This window comes from Ammospiza caudacuta, chromosome 2, assembly GCF_027887145.1.
Source record: "Ammospiza caudacuta isolate bAmmCau1 chromosome 2, bAmmCau1.pri, whole genome shotgun sequence".
In the NCBI taxonomy this organism is placed as follows: domain Eukaryota; kingdom Metazoa; phylum Chordata; class Aves; order Passeriformes; family Passerellidae; genus Ammospiza; species Ammospiza caudacuta.
The window spans coordinates 52,530,581-52,550,200 of record NC_080594.1 but is presented as its reverse complement, the minus strand read 5'-3'; the positions used below and the strand labels follow the sequence as shown (position 1 = coordinate 52,550,200).

The 19,620-nt window shown below is 39.6% G+C and overlaps 1 protein-coding gene and 2 non-coding genes across 4 annotated transcripts; 2 read left to right on the top strand and 1 right to left on the bottom strand.

Annotated features, from left to right (window-relative positions):
- The first annotated feature begins 924 nt into the window (after positions 1 to 924).
- On the top strand, positions 925 to 998 carry TRNAN-GUU (transfer RNA asparagine (anticodon GUU)). The gene has a single exon. It is a non-coding gene; the product is annotated as a tRNA-Asn (tRNA).
- A 243-nt stretch (positions 999 to 1,241) lies between these two features.
- Positions 1,242 to 1,314, top strand: TRNAV-AAC (transfer RNA valine (anticodon AAC)). The gene has a single exon. It is a non-coding gene; the product is annotated as a tRNA-Val (tRNA).
- A 2,307-nt stretch (positions 1,315 to 3,621) lies between these two features.
- On the bottom strand, positions 3,622 to 17,142 carry USPL1 (ubiquitin specific peptidase like 1). 2 transcript variants are annotated; one of them, XM_058799910.1, is made up of 8 exons: positions 15,195 to 17,142; positions 13,307 to 13,961; positions 11,077 to 11,163; positions 10,527 to 10,656; positions 9,540 to 9,665; positions 8,716 to 8,876; positions 5,301 to 7,191; positions 3,622 to 3,995 (listed from the first exon to the last, which is right to left on the bottom strand). In XM_058799910.1, the coding sequence occupies exons 2-8, from the start codon at positions 13,665 to 13,667 to the stop codon at positions 3,980 to 3,982; spliced, it is 2,772 nt and encodes a 923-aa protein (XP_058655893.1). In that variant the 5' UTR covers positions 13,668 to 13,961; positions 15,195 to 17,142; the 3' UTR covers positions 3,622 to 3,979. The 2 variants fall into 2 exon arrangements, with proteins under 2 accessions (XP_058655893.1, XP_058655894.1); XM_058799911.1 differs by having other exon boundaries at positions 3,622 to 7,191; positions 15,195 to 15,323; positions 15,887 to 17,142.
- Positions 17,143 to 19,620: the final 2,478 nt, after the last annotated feature.

Sequence of the window (19,620 nt, the reverse complement as noted above, 5' to 3'; positions counted from 1 at the left end):
ACTTTTTTTTAAAGGAAAGGACTCACAGGGAGATAGCAGCCACAGTACACCTAAATCTTTCAGAGAAAACAAATTTATTGCTCTCTTATCGAGTTCTTCCCACCTAGCTCATCCCTGAAGATGCCATTAGGATTAAGAGGAAGTTGACACTGACCAGACAGAATCCTTTGTTTGAATGGAATTTACGCGTCATGTATGAAGTGTATGAATATGCAACAGGCTATTGCTTTTAAGGGTTAATCCTCTATTAACAGGTGTCCTTTTTTGGGCTTATGCTGCCCAGAAAAGGTACCCAGACATCCATAATTCTTTGTTTTTATTGTCTCATATTGCCCTAATCCATATTGTCCAAATTATTATTACTCTAATTATATTGTTATTTTTATAACCATTTTATTATTATTAAACTTTAAAAATTTTAAAAACAAGTGATTGGCGTTTTTCACAAAGTCTGTGGTCACTACTACTCCTTTTGGAATTATCAGAAGGAAAGATGTTGGATCCCTTGACCACCTTAATAACAGGGCAATGCTAATTTTTGCCTTCCTCATCCCTGGCACATGGTGTCAGAGTGTCAGAGCTTCCTCTTGCCAGCTGAGCTGTCTCGGAGAGCAGCCTTCCGGCTCCCATTGGCAACCGTCCCACCAAGAGGCAGAACTTCAACCGCTACATTTTTCTGCTTGTCCACTCTTCCCCAGTCTCCCAGGAAAACAAAGGGAAAAGGCCACGGAGGAAAAAAAAAAGGGAAGAAAAGGAAGGGCCGTTTTTCAGATTAAAAAACCACTCAGGCCCCACAGCCGGTGATTAAAGCCCAGCCCAGGCCGCCCCCGAAGGAGCGGGAACAGGAAGGACGCGAAGGAGCGCAGAGGCCGCCCCGGCCGCCGCGGGAGCCAGGTGTGGCTCGGCGGCGCGCCTTCACAGCGCGTCTCTGTGGCGCAATCGGTTAGCGCGTTCGGCTGTTAACCGAAAGGTTGGTGGTTCGAGCCCACCCAGGGACGGAGCGCTTCTGTTTTGTGGCGCACAGTGATTTTTTCCTTCCCTCCCACAAGAGGCGGCGGCTGTAACCGGCGCGCGCCGCCTTTATAGCGGCGGGAACTGCCCGAGACCCGCTTTTGGCTCGGGACCTCGCTCCTCATGCTCGGCCAGGAGGAATTCCGCCCACACCGCGTGCTCACAGCAGGGTTGCGGGTGCTCCGTTTGATTGGTCAAGGGGGACTGCAGGAGGACCGTCCTCCAACGGGGTTTCCGTAGTGTAGTGGTTATCACGTTCGCCTAACACGCGAAAGGTCCCCGGTTCGAAACCGGGCGGAAACACGAAGTTTTTTTCCTTTCCCGTGTCACCGCGGATGTGTTTCCTGGTTTCCTCTTTAGCCGCGGGGCGCATCCCCCGCCCCGCAGTGGGAGAGGGCGAGCGGCCTCCTGGGCTGCCGGGGACCGCCAGGGAGGAGCAGGGGCAGGACTGGGGGCTGTGCTGAAGCTCTGCTTCATTCCCATGCCCGAGCTCCTCAGCAAACGTGTTTTTTCCGGAAAGATCGCCCAGAGGAGGGGAAAGAAGCTTCAGCTGAAACGGTCTGAACATCAGAAAACTTGAGACAAAAACTACAAACACTCGCCGTGGGCATTACAGAAGGCCCATCAGCTATTAACTTACATAAAAAGAGTAATATAGATCCACGTCGGGGGAGAAGCTTCTTCTGAGGGTTTCTCCAGCCTCTTCCTCAAAAACATAGCTGGAGACGCCCAGCCCCTTCTTCCCTACACTCCTTTCCCAGCATTTCCTCTCTTTTGTGAGCCCTGTGGCTCCCCCGTGTTCTCTTGGGCTGTGCAGCATCAGCATCTCCCTCGCAAACAACCACAGCGTGTTTGTGCACAACAGTGTAAAACTAAAAATGCTGCAAATTCCATCAGCCTTCTTATCCCACTAAACTTCTCTTCTCTCTTGCTCTGCCTGCACCCTGTCTTAGATCAATACTTAGACTGGAGTTTCCTTCCACTCCGAGACCGAATCCTGGCAGACTTCAAAGGACAGCACACACTTTTGAGTATAAGCTGCTCAAAGGCAATGTGTTTTGCTCTGGGCACGAAGGGGCTCACACCAAGAACAGCTCTTTAGTTTTGCAAAAGGAACACAGACAACACACAATGGCTCTCGCGGATATGTTGTCAGGAAGGGAGTAATTCTTTAAAGCAGAAAACCAGTGATGGAAGAATAAATGGCAATACCCAGCCATGAAAAACATCAAGATCAAAATCATATTTGTAGTCGGCACCACAATAGATTTCTTGAACAGTGCTCTAGCAGGTATATGGCTAGAAATACATCCAGGCAGCTCCTATGCAGATGTGTTGGTTTATTGTAGGCAAGATGCTAGAGGGCAGCCCTGTTTTTCACCCTTTACTGTGTTATAAGAAGTGTTTGAATGTATCATCAAGTAGTCAGATCTGAATCACAGCACCTTTTCTGCAGAGCTGATTCCACACTCTGAGTGCCACGATTATGCCTTTCCCAAAGCAGAAGACACTGACTAACAAGGCTCTGCAGAGGGCTCTGGACAGGCTGGGTTGACGAGCCAAGGCCAATTGTATGAATCCAACTAGACCAAGCACTTGGTCCTGCCCTTGCGTCACAACCCCAGGCAGTGCTGGAGGCACTGAGGGCAGTGTCTGGAAAGCTGCCCAGTGGAAAAGGAAATGGGAATGCTGGCAATGGCATCCTGGCTTGTGTCAGCAGTAGTGTGGCCAGCAGGAGCAGGGCAGGGATTGTGCCCCTGTACTCAGCACTGGTGAGGCCACACCTCAAGTTCTGTGCCCTTCTCAGTTCTGGGCCCCTCACTATAAGACATTGAGGGGCTGCAGTGTGTCCAGAGAAGGGCAACGGAGCTGGGAAAGGATATGGAGTGCAAGACTGATGAGGAGCTGCTAATGGTGTTTAGCCCGAAGAAAAGGAGGCTCAGGGGGGATCTTACTGCTCTCCACAACTACTTGAAAAGAGAACGTAGCCAGGTGGGGGCAGGTCTTTTGTCATGGGTAATGAGACAGGATGAGAGGATATGGTTTCAAGTTGTGCCATGGGAGGTTAGATTGGATGTTAGGAAAAATCTCCTCTCTGAAAGGATGGTTAGGAATTGGAAGAGACTGCCCAGGGAAGTGGTGAAGTTATCATCCCTGGAATTGTTCAAAAAATGTAGATGTGGCATTTAGGGATATGGTTCAGTGGTGAAGATGACAGTGCTCAAAGTCCTTAGACTTTGAGAAATCTATCCTAGAACACTAATAAAACCTCCATAATACAGGGGCCAGTTTCTCATCACTACCTGTACTTCCAATTGACAAAAGATGACTACAATACTTTGTATTCTCTTCATGGCAAATTAAGAGCTGCATTTAAAAACTACTCTTAATATAAAACAACCAGTAACATTTCAAATTCCAAACAATTTCTTTAGTCATGGGATTTTCATTCAAACTCAGCTGAATTCTCACTTGCACAGGATCAGAGGCAGTAAAACATTTATGGAAACAAGCAAATCTGCACTGCGTCATCTTTAGTTTTCTGTTTCAGAGAAAAAGGCAGCCAGGAACATGCAGCACCAACAGATTTATTTTCATACCTTCTTTAATCTCAAGTGCTATTTGTTTGCTCTTGGAGCTTCTATATATACCTGTACCCACACTGAATCCCACGCAGCTGCAGACCAAACACTCCCAGCTTCAGTTTGTGGAGGGGGTGCCAGTGGTGACCAGACGTTCTTGCTTCTGTCTAGGTGCATGTGCACAGCAGGTGTGCCCCCACACCCTCCCTCCTCTGCCTTGAAGCTCATTATAAATCTCTCCACCAGGATCTCCACATCTTCTAGCAGGGTTTCTTCCTCCTGTTTCGCCCCCCTGTGCATTCTGCATCACCAACGCTGGGCACACTGCTTTACTCACCCCTGGGTCTGTGTTTGTGTCCCAAGCCAGTGGTGAAGGAGCTCCCATGTCACAGCTGCAGGTCACTGCAATCCATTCATGGATAAATCAAACTCTCATTTTGGTCAGCTCTTTTTTTTTTTTTCTTTTTTTTTTCCTCTTTTTTTTTTAATTAGGGAATTCATAAATGGGCAAACATTTCACAAGCAGTACACCAGCCCTTAACATTCAGAATCCATTCGTTTTCTATTTTAACATTACCAATTACAGTATTTAAAACAAAGAAGAAGCTCAAGTTCTTCACAATAACTTAAATTTCAAAAAATTCATTGCCTAAAGTACCAGTTTGATAACAATGTATCAAATTGCAACAAGTTCAGGGCCAATGATAATTTTTCAAACACTAGTTCAAACAATCCAAAACCATTAGAATCTGTAACCATGCCTTGTAATAGCATCATGTTTAATTGCATCTACTGGAAAAGTAAGACTGAGCATTTAATGTTTTGAGCTTGGAATCTGAAACAATGAAAAAATGCAGGACAGTTCTAATATATATAATAATATATGCCTGATATAAAGACTTGCTGATAAAATCCTTATTTCCAAGAACAAGAAAAGTGTACAGCTAATCTAACTTGGCATATAATACCCTCAGCTTTGTGGCCATGCATTTAAAAAAAGACTCCAATCTGGCAAAATGAAAGCTATACATATCCAGAAACACCAAGGTGTGAATCCCTCTGCTTACTCACTGCTGTCTTGCCACATTTTTCCATTACTTTCTTCCTACTGACCTTGCCTCTTCTTGGCACCTCACATACAGTCGGGGGTGCACTGCCTGAGTCATGAAAAACTCCAAGTGACAACAGTAATAGGCATTAACTTACAGTTAAATTAATTCTAAGAAACCTCTAAGTTCATATCAGAGAATGCAAAATTCCCTACTTACAGAAGGTACTTAATTCTTTTTTTAAATGTTGGACAAAACTTCAGGAGTTGAGTGGTTCTGTAAATTCATTACTATATAAATAGTATTTCTTACACCATTATATCATCAAGACTACAGAACTTAATTAGTTCTCAAACACACTAGAGTATGGAAGATTTTCATATTAAAAGCAGCAAAAATTAAGACTCTTAGGAGCTTTTAATTAAAAATCATTGTCATATATGACAGCTAAAGTAACTGCTTCTCAGAAGAATAGAATACATTAAACCCTGATTTGCTTGTTACAGTAAAATATTAAGGAAAAAAAACTCAAATGTAAATTGTTCAAGTACAGCCAGTGTGCAATTAAACTAGTTATAAAATATAATTTAGTAGTGCTTTGTTTCAAAATATACATAATACTGAAAAAATACTTAAACTCAAGAAACTGAGTATTTACCAAGTTTCAAACAGAGTTTCATCAAAATGAGGTAAATCCATGTCATCTGCCATTGAGCTTGGTGCTGAAATGGAGAACAGGTCTTCGAGGATATCATCTCTTGTAGGACTTTCAAAAGAAAGTTTTTTCCCACTGTGTTTGTTTATTGCATCAAACTCCGAAGTGGTGTCCTTCACAGGACTGTAGTAATTGTGGTCCTCACTTGTCACTGCTGCCTGTGGCACAGTGGTGTTCTCCTGGGGCACGGTCGTTGCCGCACTGCCGTGCACCATTTCCATGTACATGCACTCATCTCCGCTCTTGGGCTCCTCCAAGGAGGCGACAGTGGAAATAGGGGACAGTATTTCTGCCAGTATTTCATCAGCGTTATCAGGGCCAGTGCACCCTGGCACAGCGTTTGCATTCAATCCAGGTCCATTCCCTGTGACATCAATCTGATACTGCAGCTCCCTTAAGCTCTGCAATAATTCACTGTCATTCTGAGATTCAGTCGGCAATGGGGTGCTCACGTCTCCACTCACAGGTTTTTCCTGTTTCATCTGTTCCACTGCTAATCTATCCAGTGAAGCCAACTTCTTCTTTTTAGCATTAAGTTTTTTTAACAATTTTAGGCGAAGTTTTTTTGTTTTGTCACTCTCTGACTCTTCTGCCTTGCCAGAGTTATAGCCAGGTGAGGGGAACTGAGTCACTTTACCTGAGGTACCCAACATACTTTGTGACTTAAACCAAGTTGGACCTACAATAGTGGTATGATTTGCTGTTGGAAGACAAGTGCTTTGAGAAAATCCTTTGAAATTTGATAAAGGATGAGTATTATTACTCTGAGGAGCCAGTAACTTTGGGGTCTCAGTTGTTTTCTTTGTACCTCTGCTCTGAAAGCCACCGAAGTTATTTGCACCCTTAACTGGCAGCCGAACTTCACTTATTTTTTGCAATGAGGGAGTTTTGCAATTTCTCTCATTCTTGAGAGCTGAGGCACTTGAAGGCATAAAAGAAGTACTCTTGCTTAATTTCTTTACCCAGCTTCCTACAAATCCTCCTTTTCGGTCTTTGTGCGAGGACTGAACTGAATTACTGGCACCAGAAGAACTGCCAACTTGAGAATTAACTACAGTTTTGCTTGCATCTCTCAAGTCAGGTGGTTTTTGTATAGTATTTTCTACTGCTAACCAATTCTTGCTTAGCAGTAGTTCTGAATTTAATCCATGTTCTCTGTTAGCTAAATTAGCTGTGTCATTTAATTGAGAAGGTGATGAGTCAGATGAATCAGGGTCATGTTTTTTGGGCTCAGGAGCAGTAATATTTACTGGGTTCAACTCTTCTAGAGGAAAGCAAATACTGGAATTTTCATACAACATGGATTTATTGTTCATAGCTAGACTAGTTCCAGCAAACTCTCCTGCATAAGGAGTGCTAAGTGAAAAAGCTGGTTCCAGCTGTTCTGGTGTGCCCCATCCATCAAGAAGGTTATTTCCCACCATCCATCCGTTAGTCAGCGATTTATCTTCTGAGTCAACCAGAACTTCTTCAGGCATCAGTGTTACAAGATCACCATCTGCCAGATTTTCTGAACCATGATGAACAATACTTTTGTCCTCAGTTACTTGCTGCTGTTTCTTCTCTGGAGTCCTCACAGAATGCTCTTTGTGAGGTTCTGCAGGTGTTTTGCCGACAGTGTTATCAAAACAATTCAACACCGTGGAATTTGAATGTACATTATTAAGACGAGTATCTTCACTATTTTTACTTTGGAACTGTGAATTCAGCTCTTGTGGCACATGGGATGCTTTCTTTTCCCAGATAACAATATGAATCTCTGAAGGGGGAACTTCAAATCTTTTACGTCTTTTGCAATACGGACCCTTTAAATCATCGCATTCAAGCCAAGTTCCTGAAAAATAGCAATCAGTGCAGAGACTCAGAGACTTTTAAAATTGAAATCACTATCCTCACACTTGTCAAGTATTTTTATTAACCCATGCTCCTGGCAAGCAGAAAATAGAGTTTGGGTTTTTTTTTTTCTCCAGAGAAAACTAGGAGACTTCCACTGTAAAAAGAGCAAATACAAGAAGATGCAGCAATATTATTACAGGTCAGAGTAGGTCAACCATAAAACAAAGCTAGCTAAGGGATTTTTTGGCTGAAACATCTTGTCTGAAAATACTCTCACAAGTCTGAGGTAAGAACCACCTCTTAAATTAAGTTTCTCTGTAGACTTTTTAATTGCCTGGGTAAGCACAGGAGCTAAAAAGAAACTGCTTATTTTAAGCAGTCTCATCACCTGCAAACTGTTCATAGATCATGAAAGAATATTTTATAGCTTTAGGAATTTTAAAACAGATATATATGGCATATAGGAGCTTCTTAACTAGGCATTTCCCAACTGCTTCCTCTTCCCATTTCTTTTTTATCTCTGGCAGTATGACTTAGACAATTTTCATGTTGTCACAACACTTCATAAGACTGTACTTCATGCTCTCTACAGAGGCATGATTATCAAAATATCACCTTTCCACCTTCTCTATTTATGGATCTTCCATCAGTGGTACAACCATCATACCATTAGTAATATTTCCAACATGGATTTCTGCCTCCCACCCCTGAGGTGCCATAAAGTTCAGATATAAAAAATAACTTCATTAATTGCTCATAGTACCATAGGTTACCTTGTTTCCAGCCAAGAATGGATGAATCACTGGTTTAAAAATAAACAATACTATTTGTTCCACAGTCATGGTCAGACTGCATTTTTTAACTTTTACAAAGTTATGAAGGGAAAAAAACTCTATAGCCAAATTACTTTTTCCAGTAAGTGCTCTGTAAGACAGTACAGTGCAGTAAAACCAACCGAAAACCTTCACTCTGAGAAACCCAATTATTTGCAACAATTTAATATGAAGTTTAGATTGCAGACAAAAAAATCTTTGTTATTATATATCAATGGTTGAGACTACTGCAGTAACCCATAAAACGCATGAAATATTATGGTAGATAAGAACCATAAACTTTATCTTATCTCTCTCTTTTATGAGGAAAGACTAAGGGAGTTGGGCCTGTTCAGCCTTCAAAACAGACAATTGAGAGGGGACCTCACCAGTGTCTGTAAGTATCCAGAGGGAGGTGTCGGAAAGGCAGGCCCTGCTCAGCAGCGCTCAGCAATAGGACAGAAGGCAAAAGGCAGAAACTGATGCACAGGAAGTTCCACCTGAACATAAGGAAGGACTTCCTTACTGTGCAGTGACAACACAATGGAGCAGATTGCCCAGAGAGGTTGTGGGCTTTCCCTCATAGGAAATATTCAAGAACCATCTGGATGTCATCCTGTGCCATGTGCTCTGGGATGGCCCTGCTTGAGCAGGGAAGTTGGATGACCCCCTGTGGCCTCTTCCAACCTGACCCATTCTGTGATTCTTACCATCAGGATTCAAAGACCAGCTTATGAAGTGCTTCTTATCTGTTTGATACTGAACAACAGATGTTATTTGGTAGGTATCTTCCTCAAATTGAAATGAGTATTTCTCCAGGTTGTTATGTGGCAAGCCTTCCACAAAATGTAATGTTAATATTGAGGGTACTCTGACAAAGAAACAATAAAGAACGAGTTTATTACAACAGAACAGTGGCAAAAGTTCCTAATGAAAAAGTAAGACATCTCTACGAGTATTCGGTTCTGCCCTTACTATTCTACTTCCTCACAGACTCTTCAGATTGCACAGTAAGCAGAAAGGAAAAAGAATATCCCAACTGGATGTTTCATTTAATTATAGATTGGGGGGGGAAAAAACCCAACACCAAATAAGAGATTTGGGGAGTGGGGAAAAGTTGAGAAAAAAAACATTCCTGTGCCATAAACACAGTAGCAAGGGACATTGTTCCCAGGTCAATTAAGTAAACAAATGATCAAACAACTTTTATCCACAGCAGGAGCTGTGAAAAGGCTGACATTGGATATCAGTTGTCTGTATTTACTACTTGATAGTTAAGTATTTATGACCTAGTTCAAACACATGCTGGTCAGCATGTTAAACACTGCTCTGTTTCATCTTTAGTAAACACTACTTGCTATTTCAGCTTATAAGAATGATCTAAAAATCTTTAAAAGTAAGTAGTGATCAGAATTTAAGGTTTAGAATCTCTGCAAACCCACAGTAATAGTTTGGTTTCAGAAGTCATAGGTTCAATAAATGAAGTCTCAGAACTTTATGTATTTTACTTTCAAGTTCACATATTCAAACTTACTTTTCCAAGATCATCTGTTGTCTTTGAGATGTATTTCCGCAGTTAATACACGGTCCAATATGAACAGCATTGAGAGGATGCCAATCAGGGATTACATTTGTAAACGTTGTTAGGGTTTTCTTCAATCTGGACACACACACACAAATAAAGAGTAAGCTGAGTTGGTGATCAGAAAGCCATGAATATACATACTTTACCAGGAAACAAGTTATAAAAACATTATAAAAACCCAAATACTATTCATGCTCATGCCATTTGTGTGGAATTCACTGTGACAGCATCACATCCAAGTCAGCCCTGAATTCAGTTCTGTCAAACAGCGTCAGTCACAATTTGTTTTCAGCAGCCCTGTGGCCTTCAGTTTCACAATATTTGCTTTTTCTTCCTTCTAATGTTATCTCTGTTTCCTTTCCAACATAAGACAGAGCTTGTACCAGGATCTGCATAATTTACTAGGTAATACAGATGTTTTTCAAATAAAATGAGCTGTATTCTGAAGGTATCTTTCTTTACCTGCTGACTCTAAAAGGAGCCTAAATTACAAGCTTGTACCTGTGGCTACACAGAACTAAATCAATTCTCAAGAAATTACTCCCCTGTAAAACTATTTTAAAATAGACAAACTATGTTAGAGAATCTCTGATTCTTTGTAGCCCAAGTGAATATTCCAGGTATTTCTCAACAGCAAAAGTGTTCTAGGCATACATTCTTTAGAACCACAGCAATTTGCATACTCTCAGCAAAATCTCACAGTAAGTATGTCCAGACACTCACGCAGTTACCTATTGTTTCTTTCTTAATTAATTGATAACATGGTTGCTTAAGACATGGAATAGCAGTAAACTATTTGCAAATGAAAAAGCAGATGATGTAAAACTTCAACAACAACCTTAAACCTGGAAATCTGAAGAAAACCAACTATTATATGCAGATTTAAAAAGGTAAGGTAGAACAGCTATGTAGAAGCTATTTCTATAAAAATCTCACCGGTCCTGGTATTTATGGCCACAATGTACACATTCAAACTTCCATGAAAATGAATGCAAGAATAGTTTCTCAGCTTGTGGATCCACTTGTAGGAGTAGCTGAAGTGCAAACACTGGATTCTTCATATTACCTTCAAAGATGGGGCAGAAAAAAATGGCCACTAAATATCTGAAATCACCTTTCAGTACCTCAAAAAGGAAGTAATAAGAAGGCTTATTACTTCAATTTAAATGTCAGTTATTATTTCGAGGCTCTATTTGCAATTCTCACAGCAAAGGGATTGATCCATGTTATTAGATGGTTATCAATGACAATTTTATGACTACAGCAGAATTACTTGCTGATTATCTGCTCTCTAAAAAGTCAAAATGGGCAAAGGACAAACCAGCTGATCATACTGTAAAGTATGTGTAAGTCACCAATAGAAAAAAATGTATTTCCAAACTTTTTTGTATGCATTCCTACACACATACTTTTATGTATGACATAAAAGGCTTTATATCTAGGGTTTCCTGAAAGTAATTACTGAGATGCTGCACTAATTACTTACCCAATTCACATGTCAGCTGAGGCTTAAGTTCTGTAAACATTACGTTTCTGATTTCATTGAGCTGAGATTCTGCTTTTGGAAGAACATCTAAAGAAAAAAATACGTATGTGTTCATGTAGTCATGTGTAATAGCCCCACACCTTTTCACACACATATGTACCCCCAGCATGCACTCCCTCTCTGCAAACCAATGCCTTTCATATTGACCCATACTTGCCTAAGGCTTGTTGGTAGAACAGCCAATTCTTGGTATTAATGGGTTTGAAAATTGGAGAAGAATTTACACAAGTTACTCAGTTTACTGCAGTCTGCTGACTAAGAACTACTTGCTCTGACTTATGACTAAGAGCCTGCACCAACAGCTATGTAGTAACAATTTTTAAGGATAGTGTGACCACACATTACAAATCCTGAAGACTCAGAGATTAAAAGAAAAATTTAAAACTTAAGCATTAAGACCAAAAGCACAAAAATTTGCTTACATGCATTTTAAGGCTATACAATTCAAATAATAAAACACTTTAATGTATTGTTTCAGATTAAATACCAATTCCCTAAGTGAGCTTTTCAAACAGTAAAAATAATTTTAAATTTAAAAATAACTTTTTACTTTATATATCTTAGTATTTTAATTTTGCATGTTGTCTAAACACAAATACATTCCTCAAACACAAGCAAGAACATAACTTCTACTACACAATCATGATCATAACCTGCAGAAATTAAAGGAAATATTTAGAATAGCCATTGAAACGGCTTAATACATATAAACCGTGTATAGAAAAAAGAAACAAAGTTTCTTGCAGCTACATTGCTTTGGATTGTTTTTAAAAATAGCTGCATGCAAAAGATATGGTAAAATTACACAAAAGAACAGAATGAATTCTACACCTATTCTCCACAAAAATACTCTTCACCCAATCCCCTCTCCGCTGTTACCCAAATAAACTGATTTGTTTTGCAGCAATTGAAATGAAAAGGTTTAGTAAAAAGTAAAAGTAGAAAAGTAGAAAAGTACTTTCAAACCAACACTGTATTCCAACACTTAACATTCCCATTTAAGGGTTACTGCACACCAGCAGAGCTCCTTTGCAAACCCAGCCCAACAAAGATAAACATCTCAGACAGGTTCTAGGATAGCAAAGGACTTCCCAGTAACAGCTGAACTCCTAAACTCAAGCATCCTGACTTCCTGGCAAGCACAGTACATGAACTAATTCAGAATATTTGGGGGTTTTCTCCCCGCTTTGTAACATGGATTAAAGCACTTCTGATGCACGTTATTTTTCCCAGGAAAGATAGGACCTTTCTCAATGTACCTAGGGCTGTTCTGTGACTGTGCTTTTTATATTCAAATACACATAGTACAACAGAGTGTCCACTGAAATTCAGGAGAGGTACTGGCTAACCAGAGAGCTTTATTCCTTCTGTAACAGACCATATCTTAGAAGTTTAGACTTATGACACCAATGGTCCAGTTCAAGAGAAATAAAAACCCATGATCTTAGTTTAGGAGTCTTAAACAGAATCCACAGAACAGAGAATGACTAAAGGCCACACCAGCAGAATACAGTGACACATCCTCCTCAGTTACAATCCTCCAACGTGTAAAGCTAAGCTGACCTGCTAACCCCTTGTTAAGGGTTACTGAGTACTAACTAATCCTTTCCAGATCATAGGATCCAGGTTCATGTGTTTGACTACTTCAGGCTGAAGCAGGTTAGGAAACACTGTCATCTACAGCAGCTTGCAGACCTCAGGGGAAGCACTCCTCCAATGAGCACAGCTGGAGCCAGAAAAGAACTTATGTTCCCAGCTTTACTATTTTCAGTGTGACAAGGCAACTGCCCATTTACACAAGGATATAAACCACAACAGAAATTGTTTCAAAGATCAAGCTTATAACAGTATCCTAATATGTTAACCTACAGAGGGGAAGGAAACAAAGTAAGGGTGAATTACATAAATAATTCATAATATCTTTATGTTGGATATGACAAAAAAAATTAAGAGATGCTTGGTGTTTGATGTCTTCAGCGTGCATGTTTGCCCAAGAAAAACAATTTCAGATGTTACCAGGATTTTGCTAGAGAATGCACACTATTCTGCAAATTCATGGTAATAGTTGTATTTTTTGCCATCTTGAAATAGAACAGAGGCATATATAAAAATTCCACATATTTGTAGCAAATCAGTATGACTATAGAAAACAGCAGCTAAATTTACTCACCTTTTACTTTACTCCTTTTACAGGTATTCAGAAGAACAGACGCTTGATTATACTTTGTTATAAGTTTCTGGAGTAAACATTTTCCATTGTTACATTCTTCTGCTAGAGCAGATTTTAATGTTTCTAAGTGTACCAGTGCTGACAAAATACAATCTAACCAACAAAGATTATGTTTGTTTCTCCACTGAAGACACAAATCTCTGTTATTAGTAGAACCTTTATCCTCTTTGAGTGAAATTTCAGATGCTGTTGACAAATTCTGAGAATTTGGCAATAGTTGTGTTTTGGGACTAGAAGTCTTTGGTGGACTTTCTTGGTAGTTGTTGGTCTTGGTGGTTGTTTCAAAATCCACGTTCTGCATGCAAGACCCCACATGATTGCCAGGGTTTTGCTGGTCATTTTGTAATACACTGTGTAGGCTTGCCTTGGGAATACACAAACTATTCTGGCAGCCTTTCACAACTGAGTCTGCATTAATGGCCTGCTCAACATTGAGCACGTTGTTATTTGCTTTTTTTGGATCTGATCCAACAGCAGAAAAGTCACTGATATTACCAAATTTCCTCTTCTTGTGAGTAGATGGAGCTTGATTATTTTCTGAACCCGTAGAAGTAATTATGCTGTTTAATGGTTTATAACCAAGTGGGTAGATACACTAAAGGAAAGAAAAAAGGTTACAGTGAAATCTACAAAGCAATTTCAGGTGAATGAGAGCTAAAGAAAGTGCAAAACATATTTTTAAAATGGAGTTGAATCACAAATCATAAAATGGCTTGGTTTAGAAAGGATGCTACAGACCACCCAGTTCCAAACCCCCTGCCATGGGCAGGGACACCTTCTACTGGACCAAGTTGCCTAGACCTCCATCCAACCCAGCAATAGGGACTCCTGTAAAGTGATTTTTTAATTAAATCAATACATATATTCAACATAGGTATGACAGAAAGGGCGTGTTATGCCACCACTGTCTTATAAGCAACTATGAAATAAATACATCAGTAGTGATACTTCAACACTACTTTTCCAGTAGATTCTCCCAACCTCTGCAAACAACTTAATTTTGCTAAGGAGAGTCCTCTTGACTTATTCTGCTAAATCCACTCCTTTAGGGTACAGATTTGACATTATTATCTCATGCCTGAGAGACTACTGGCGCCCAAATTGACAAGGTATTTTTCAGGCTAGCTCAATGAATATAGACAAATCCCTATTACCAATCTCCAGAACTATACCATAATTAGTTAAAAGCAGGAAAGAATGGGAAAATCAACTCTGAGACCCATATCTAGTCAAGTTTCTACTAATTTAAGGGCAATTTAAGTCTGTTTGCGATTGCTATACCCTTCCCACATACATGGAGCAGTGAAGGGAGAGGTAGCAAAATCACAAGTCAAATATTAAGCAGCACAGAAATCCAGCTAAGGTTAAAATTAAAAATGGGGGAAAAAAGAAATAAAAGCATAGTAATTACAATTACAAACCTATATGCATTACCCAGACTTATAGAAGGGAAAATGGGAGACTCAGATCTGCTAGTTACGTACTAGTTCCATGGATCATCAAATATTCACCTTCTAGTCTGACTTGTACAAAAATTCATTTAGTACCACTTGTGATCCCTTGCTACTGAGAAGAACCTTCCTTTATTTCATTATTTTTTTACTCTTTTTAATCCTTTAGGGGAGCTACCTATGCCTAAACACTGCATATACACAGGTTAGTTCTGTTTTTCCCTATTTGCAAGCAAACATCCTGCAGCATACAGACTCAGAGGGGTCCTATTTCAACAGTCTGCTTACTACCAACAAAATCACAGACTTAGAGAGGTGTAACTGCTGAAGGTAAGGGCCTCTGCAGGGCCAAATAAAACTCTTTATTAGTGTAATACCTGAGGATTTTCACAAAGGAAAATGGACTCTTGAAAATTAAGGCGGTAAGTCCGTAAACCTTGGATCTGACCCTTCTCTTTGCAGACTGGACAATACCCATGTGCAGTTGTTTCCACAGGATTACAGCTCTAAAATAAAAACAAACCAATAAAGATAAAGCAGCATAAATTTATGTATTTCATACATTATCCCAAGGTAAGACATTCTTATACAAAATCACTGTTCAATTTCTAGATATAATACAATACAATATAAAAAGCAAACTACATTGGTTTCTTTTTAAATATTTTAATATATTTGTATGGTAGCATGATTTAAATAAATTTATCTTTTTAGTTAAATATTCAAATAAAGTGTCTTTAACAATACATTTTATTTTTGCACATTTTATGTACTTTTATGCATGTTTTATTTTACTTGAACTAAACCACAGGACCCTTATTGCCAGGGAACATAAGCTCAGATCTTTGAAAGGCAAATCAATTTTCATAGGAATGCAAACAGTTGTAAAAATAGTGCCAGTAAAAAACATAGGCACATATTTACTTAGAATAATCTTTCGCCATTGTTATAGATTTCCGTGGAAAATAAATTTGAATTTTTTGGGGGGTAAAATTAAGACCAATTAAAAATTTCTCAAAACAGAGAAAAATATGAACTTTGCACATATGTAAAACAAGTTTCAACTGACTTTTCCCAAATACCCCACCATGTGGAGTGTCGATTTCCCTATACCAGTCCCTTCTCCAATCACTTGCAAACCATTTGTAGTCTTCTGGGTATCCATCATTCTGAGCCACTGGCTAATTTATGTCACTTGTAACAATGTCATGACCACTAAGGATTTTTCAGACTCCTGAAAAATAAGAAGTGAATAAAACAATTAAAGAAAAATTAGACTGAAGTTTGGGAAAAAAAAAACCAGCAACAATGCAGCTTGCATAGTTTGTGGAAATTAATTCAGAAGAGTATTTCCTAAACTGAAAATACTTTTTTTTGTTCTAGTGCAGATTGTGAACTCAAAACTTTAAACTAAGAACTACAGGAACCCAATCCTGCTCCTGTGGACTTGAAACTGACTAGAATAAATATACATCTCTTCAAGATGCATGATGAAGTTAGGTTGACTTGCAAAGTCATCAATGTAGTATCTTTCCTTCAGCCACAACTGCTCCCTTTTCATTACTTCAATGAAAAACATTTTCTCCCACACCATGATGTCCTTTCAGGCCTTTATACAGTACAGCAACAACTCCTTACAAAAAAAAATTTCTCCAGGCATTCTTGAGACCAGTATAAATACTCATTCAACCTAAACTTACTTACAATGCTTGGCAAGAAGAGACCCTACAGAACTGCATGGAATGCCAAAAACCAACAGAGCATGAACTAAAAAAGTGCAACAGAAAAACACAACCACTCAGATTTCAAATCAAACCCCCATGGCAACTTAAGAGTGGGTCAAAATGAGATGATATCCTATCTAAACCTTCAGTGTGTCCAGCAGCCCTTTTCAGAATTATCAGTCTGCAGCATGTAGAGGCAGTATTCCCTGACTGATGAAACTAATGGTTGTAATAGAAGGCAAGAGCATAAAAATAAAAATCCATGTCCCTTGGAGCACATTTAGCTTTCCGAGTAATGTTGTAGTAGGGTGCCCATGAAACAGCATGGGCTCATACAAACTGAAAATTAATGAATTAGCTCAAGGTATACAAACTTGTTGGAGTGTAAAGGAAAGACAAGCACCCCAACTTTTCACACAGCAGCAACAGCACTATCACAATGCAACTCAACTCTGTTATCATATATTTAGTCTAGCCAGGAAGTTGACTTGTTTTATACAATTACAAGCTGTACAGATAAGAACTTTTATCATAGGCTATATCATACTATAATACATAACTTTATTTTTCAAGGGACTTTTAGTTGATTCCTTGGCATGAAGCAGTCTCAGCGCTCCAGAGTAAATAAAAAACAGATCACATGACAGAAACTCCTGAGAAATTTCTCACCACAAAAATTCACCACACACTCAGAAGGTCAGTAACACTAAGAACCTGCAGGTTATTCTGTTTTAAGCATGCCCCTTGGTTTTATAAAACATATGTATTTCTTTGCAAGGCCCTGTTTATGCTACCAGCTCTCTCAAAAGGAAATCAAGTTGCTTTTTTCTGGTTGTGTTCAGTTTCTGTTTCTTCTGCTCTTCTTTTTAAAGCTTAAATACTGAGTTTATAAGATGTTCTGAGACGTACAATACCTCCCTCAGCTATAGTCACCCAAACAATAGTACCACAACATTGAAATACTTTTATTTCTTACTAAAATAATAACATTTAAAGAAAATTAATTATCCTTTTAGTTCAAAGACCAACACAATGAGCAAATAAAATAGGTCTGCCAGTGCTAGATATGTAGAGTGGTACCAAGAGGCCTGCCTTTACTCTTCAAAGCTTCTAACATTAGAGGAAGGTACTGGTGATCTTTGCACAATGTACAAACACTGGGCTTCAGATCAACCCTGCCAAGAAAAACAGCCAAGTAAAGACTGCTGCATCAAGTACTGCAACAACTCATTGCAGCCACGGGCAATAAGTGCATTACAGATGGGCAAGTGCAAAAGAAGGCACACTCAGCTTTACTAGGGCATGTTCTTTCCTTCTTTAAGTCTGCACATTGAAAAATGTTATGCAAAATATGCTATGGATGTGACTAAGTTATCATCATGCTGTGGCTACACTTCCTTGAGTAGATCTAACAACTTGCTGCTGCAAAATAGGGGCATCACTTTTCTCTTTATTTCCCTTCCCCCCACTTTTCCTGACAGCTCACATCCTAATCAGACTTTTTATGAACTAAATAAACTCACAAAACAGCAGAAAACTTAGTAAAGAACAAGTTTTTTTGCTATTCCATGGAATTAAATTGGCCTGTGAGAACTCCAACGACCTAGGGAGGGCAGAAGATGGAAAATAAGGAAAAGATGAAGTAATAGAGACACATGGCCTTGAAATAGAACTGCTAAATGCCTGAGGAACTGGCTGGATGGCCACATCCAAACACCTGCAGGTCAATGTACCAAGAACAAACCTGTGGTGTCCCTCAAGGACCAATACTATTTATTATCTTTAGCAGAGACACAGACTGTGGGATCTAGATTCTGCTCCTCCAGCCTGCTCTGGTGAGACCCCTACTGAAGTGCTGGGAACTGAGTAATGATGTCGACCAGTGGAGCAAGTCCAGAGCACCGCTCCTATGCAGAAATGCTGTGAGAGCTGAGATTGTTCAGCCAGGAGAAGAGCAGGCTCTGGGGAGACCTTACTGCAGCCTTTCAGTAATTAAAAAAAGCTTTTGAGAGATAGAGGCTTTTACTGAGATCTGTGGTGATGGTACAATGTGCAGCAGTTTTAAATTTAAAGAGGGCAGATTTAGATTGGATTAAAGGAAGAAATTCTCTACAATCAGGATGGAGAGACACTGGGAGGGGCTGCTCAAGAAAGATGTGGATGTCTCATCATCGGAAATGTTCAAGGTCAGGTGGGACAGAGCTTAGAAGAAACTGGTCTAGTGCAAAGCATCCCTGCCCACTGCAGGGGGGTTGGAACTAAATGATCTTTAAAGGTCCCTTCCAGCCCAAACCATCGCATCAAACAATTCTACAGAAAAAGGGACCTGGGCCTTATGAATTAGAATCAGTTACCAACTCCAAAAAGCAGGCAACAACAGTGGTTACACTACAGTGAAGAGGACATCTCCTTGTTTACAGGCTAAAAGGACATTTAAAAATAATCTTTTTGTAAATCACCTTACAAGTCTTTTTATCTTCATCAATGGGACATTGAAAAGATTAAAAGAAACAATTGTGAAGAAAAAGAAAGCGGTGTTAGTTACCCTTCCATTCTTTACACAATAAGAAATCAGAGTACTAAGGTTTTTCTTTATCTGACATCATAACTACAAATATCCAAATTCCAGTCCCTCGCTCAAAAATTGACAGCTTTGGCCACAAAATATATTTTGTTAGATGCAACAGTAACACTGTTCCTGTGAGAAAGCAACTCTCTCTCCAGCCTAGCCTGTGAGTACTGGGCAGAACTGCAAGGCACCATGGTGTAGGGGAAAACATGAATTCCCTTCCTGAAAATAGTCTAACATAGACTAAGCAAATAAAGATAAATCTGATAACATTGCAAAACGAACCAGCATGCAACATCATTATTCCACTGTTCTAAGAGTTTCTTCTGCAGGCAGACTTCTCTGAGATGCCCACAAATTAAATGGGTGTATGACAAGGAACAGGGACTACGTTTTGCGGGCAAATCATTCAGTCCTTTCGAAACAAAAAATGGGAATGTACGAAAAACACAGCCTGAACTAGTGCAGTTTATTCTAGCTGCAGCGAAGAGGCAAGATTTCAGGAAGGCA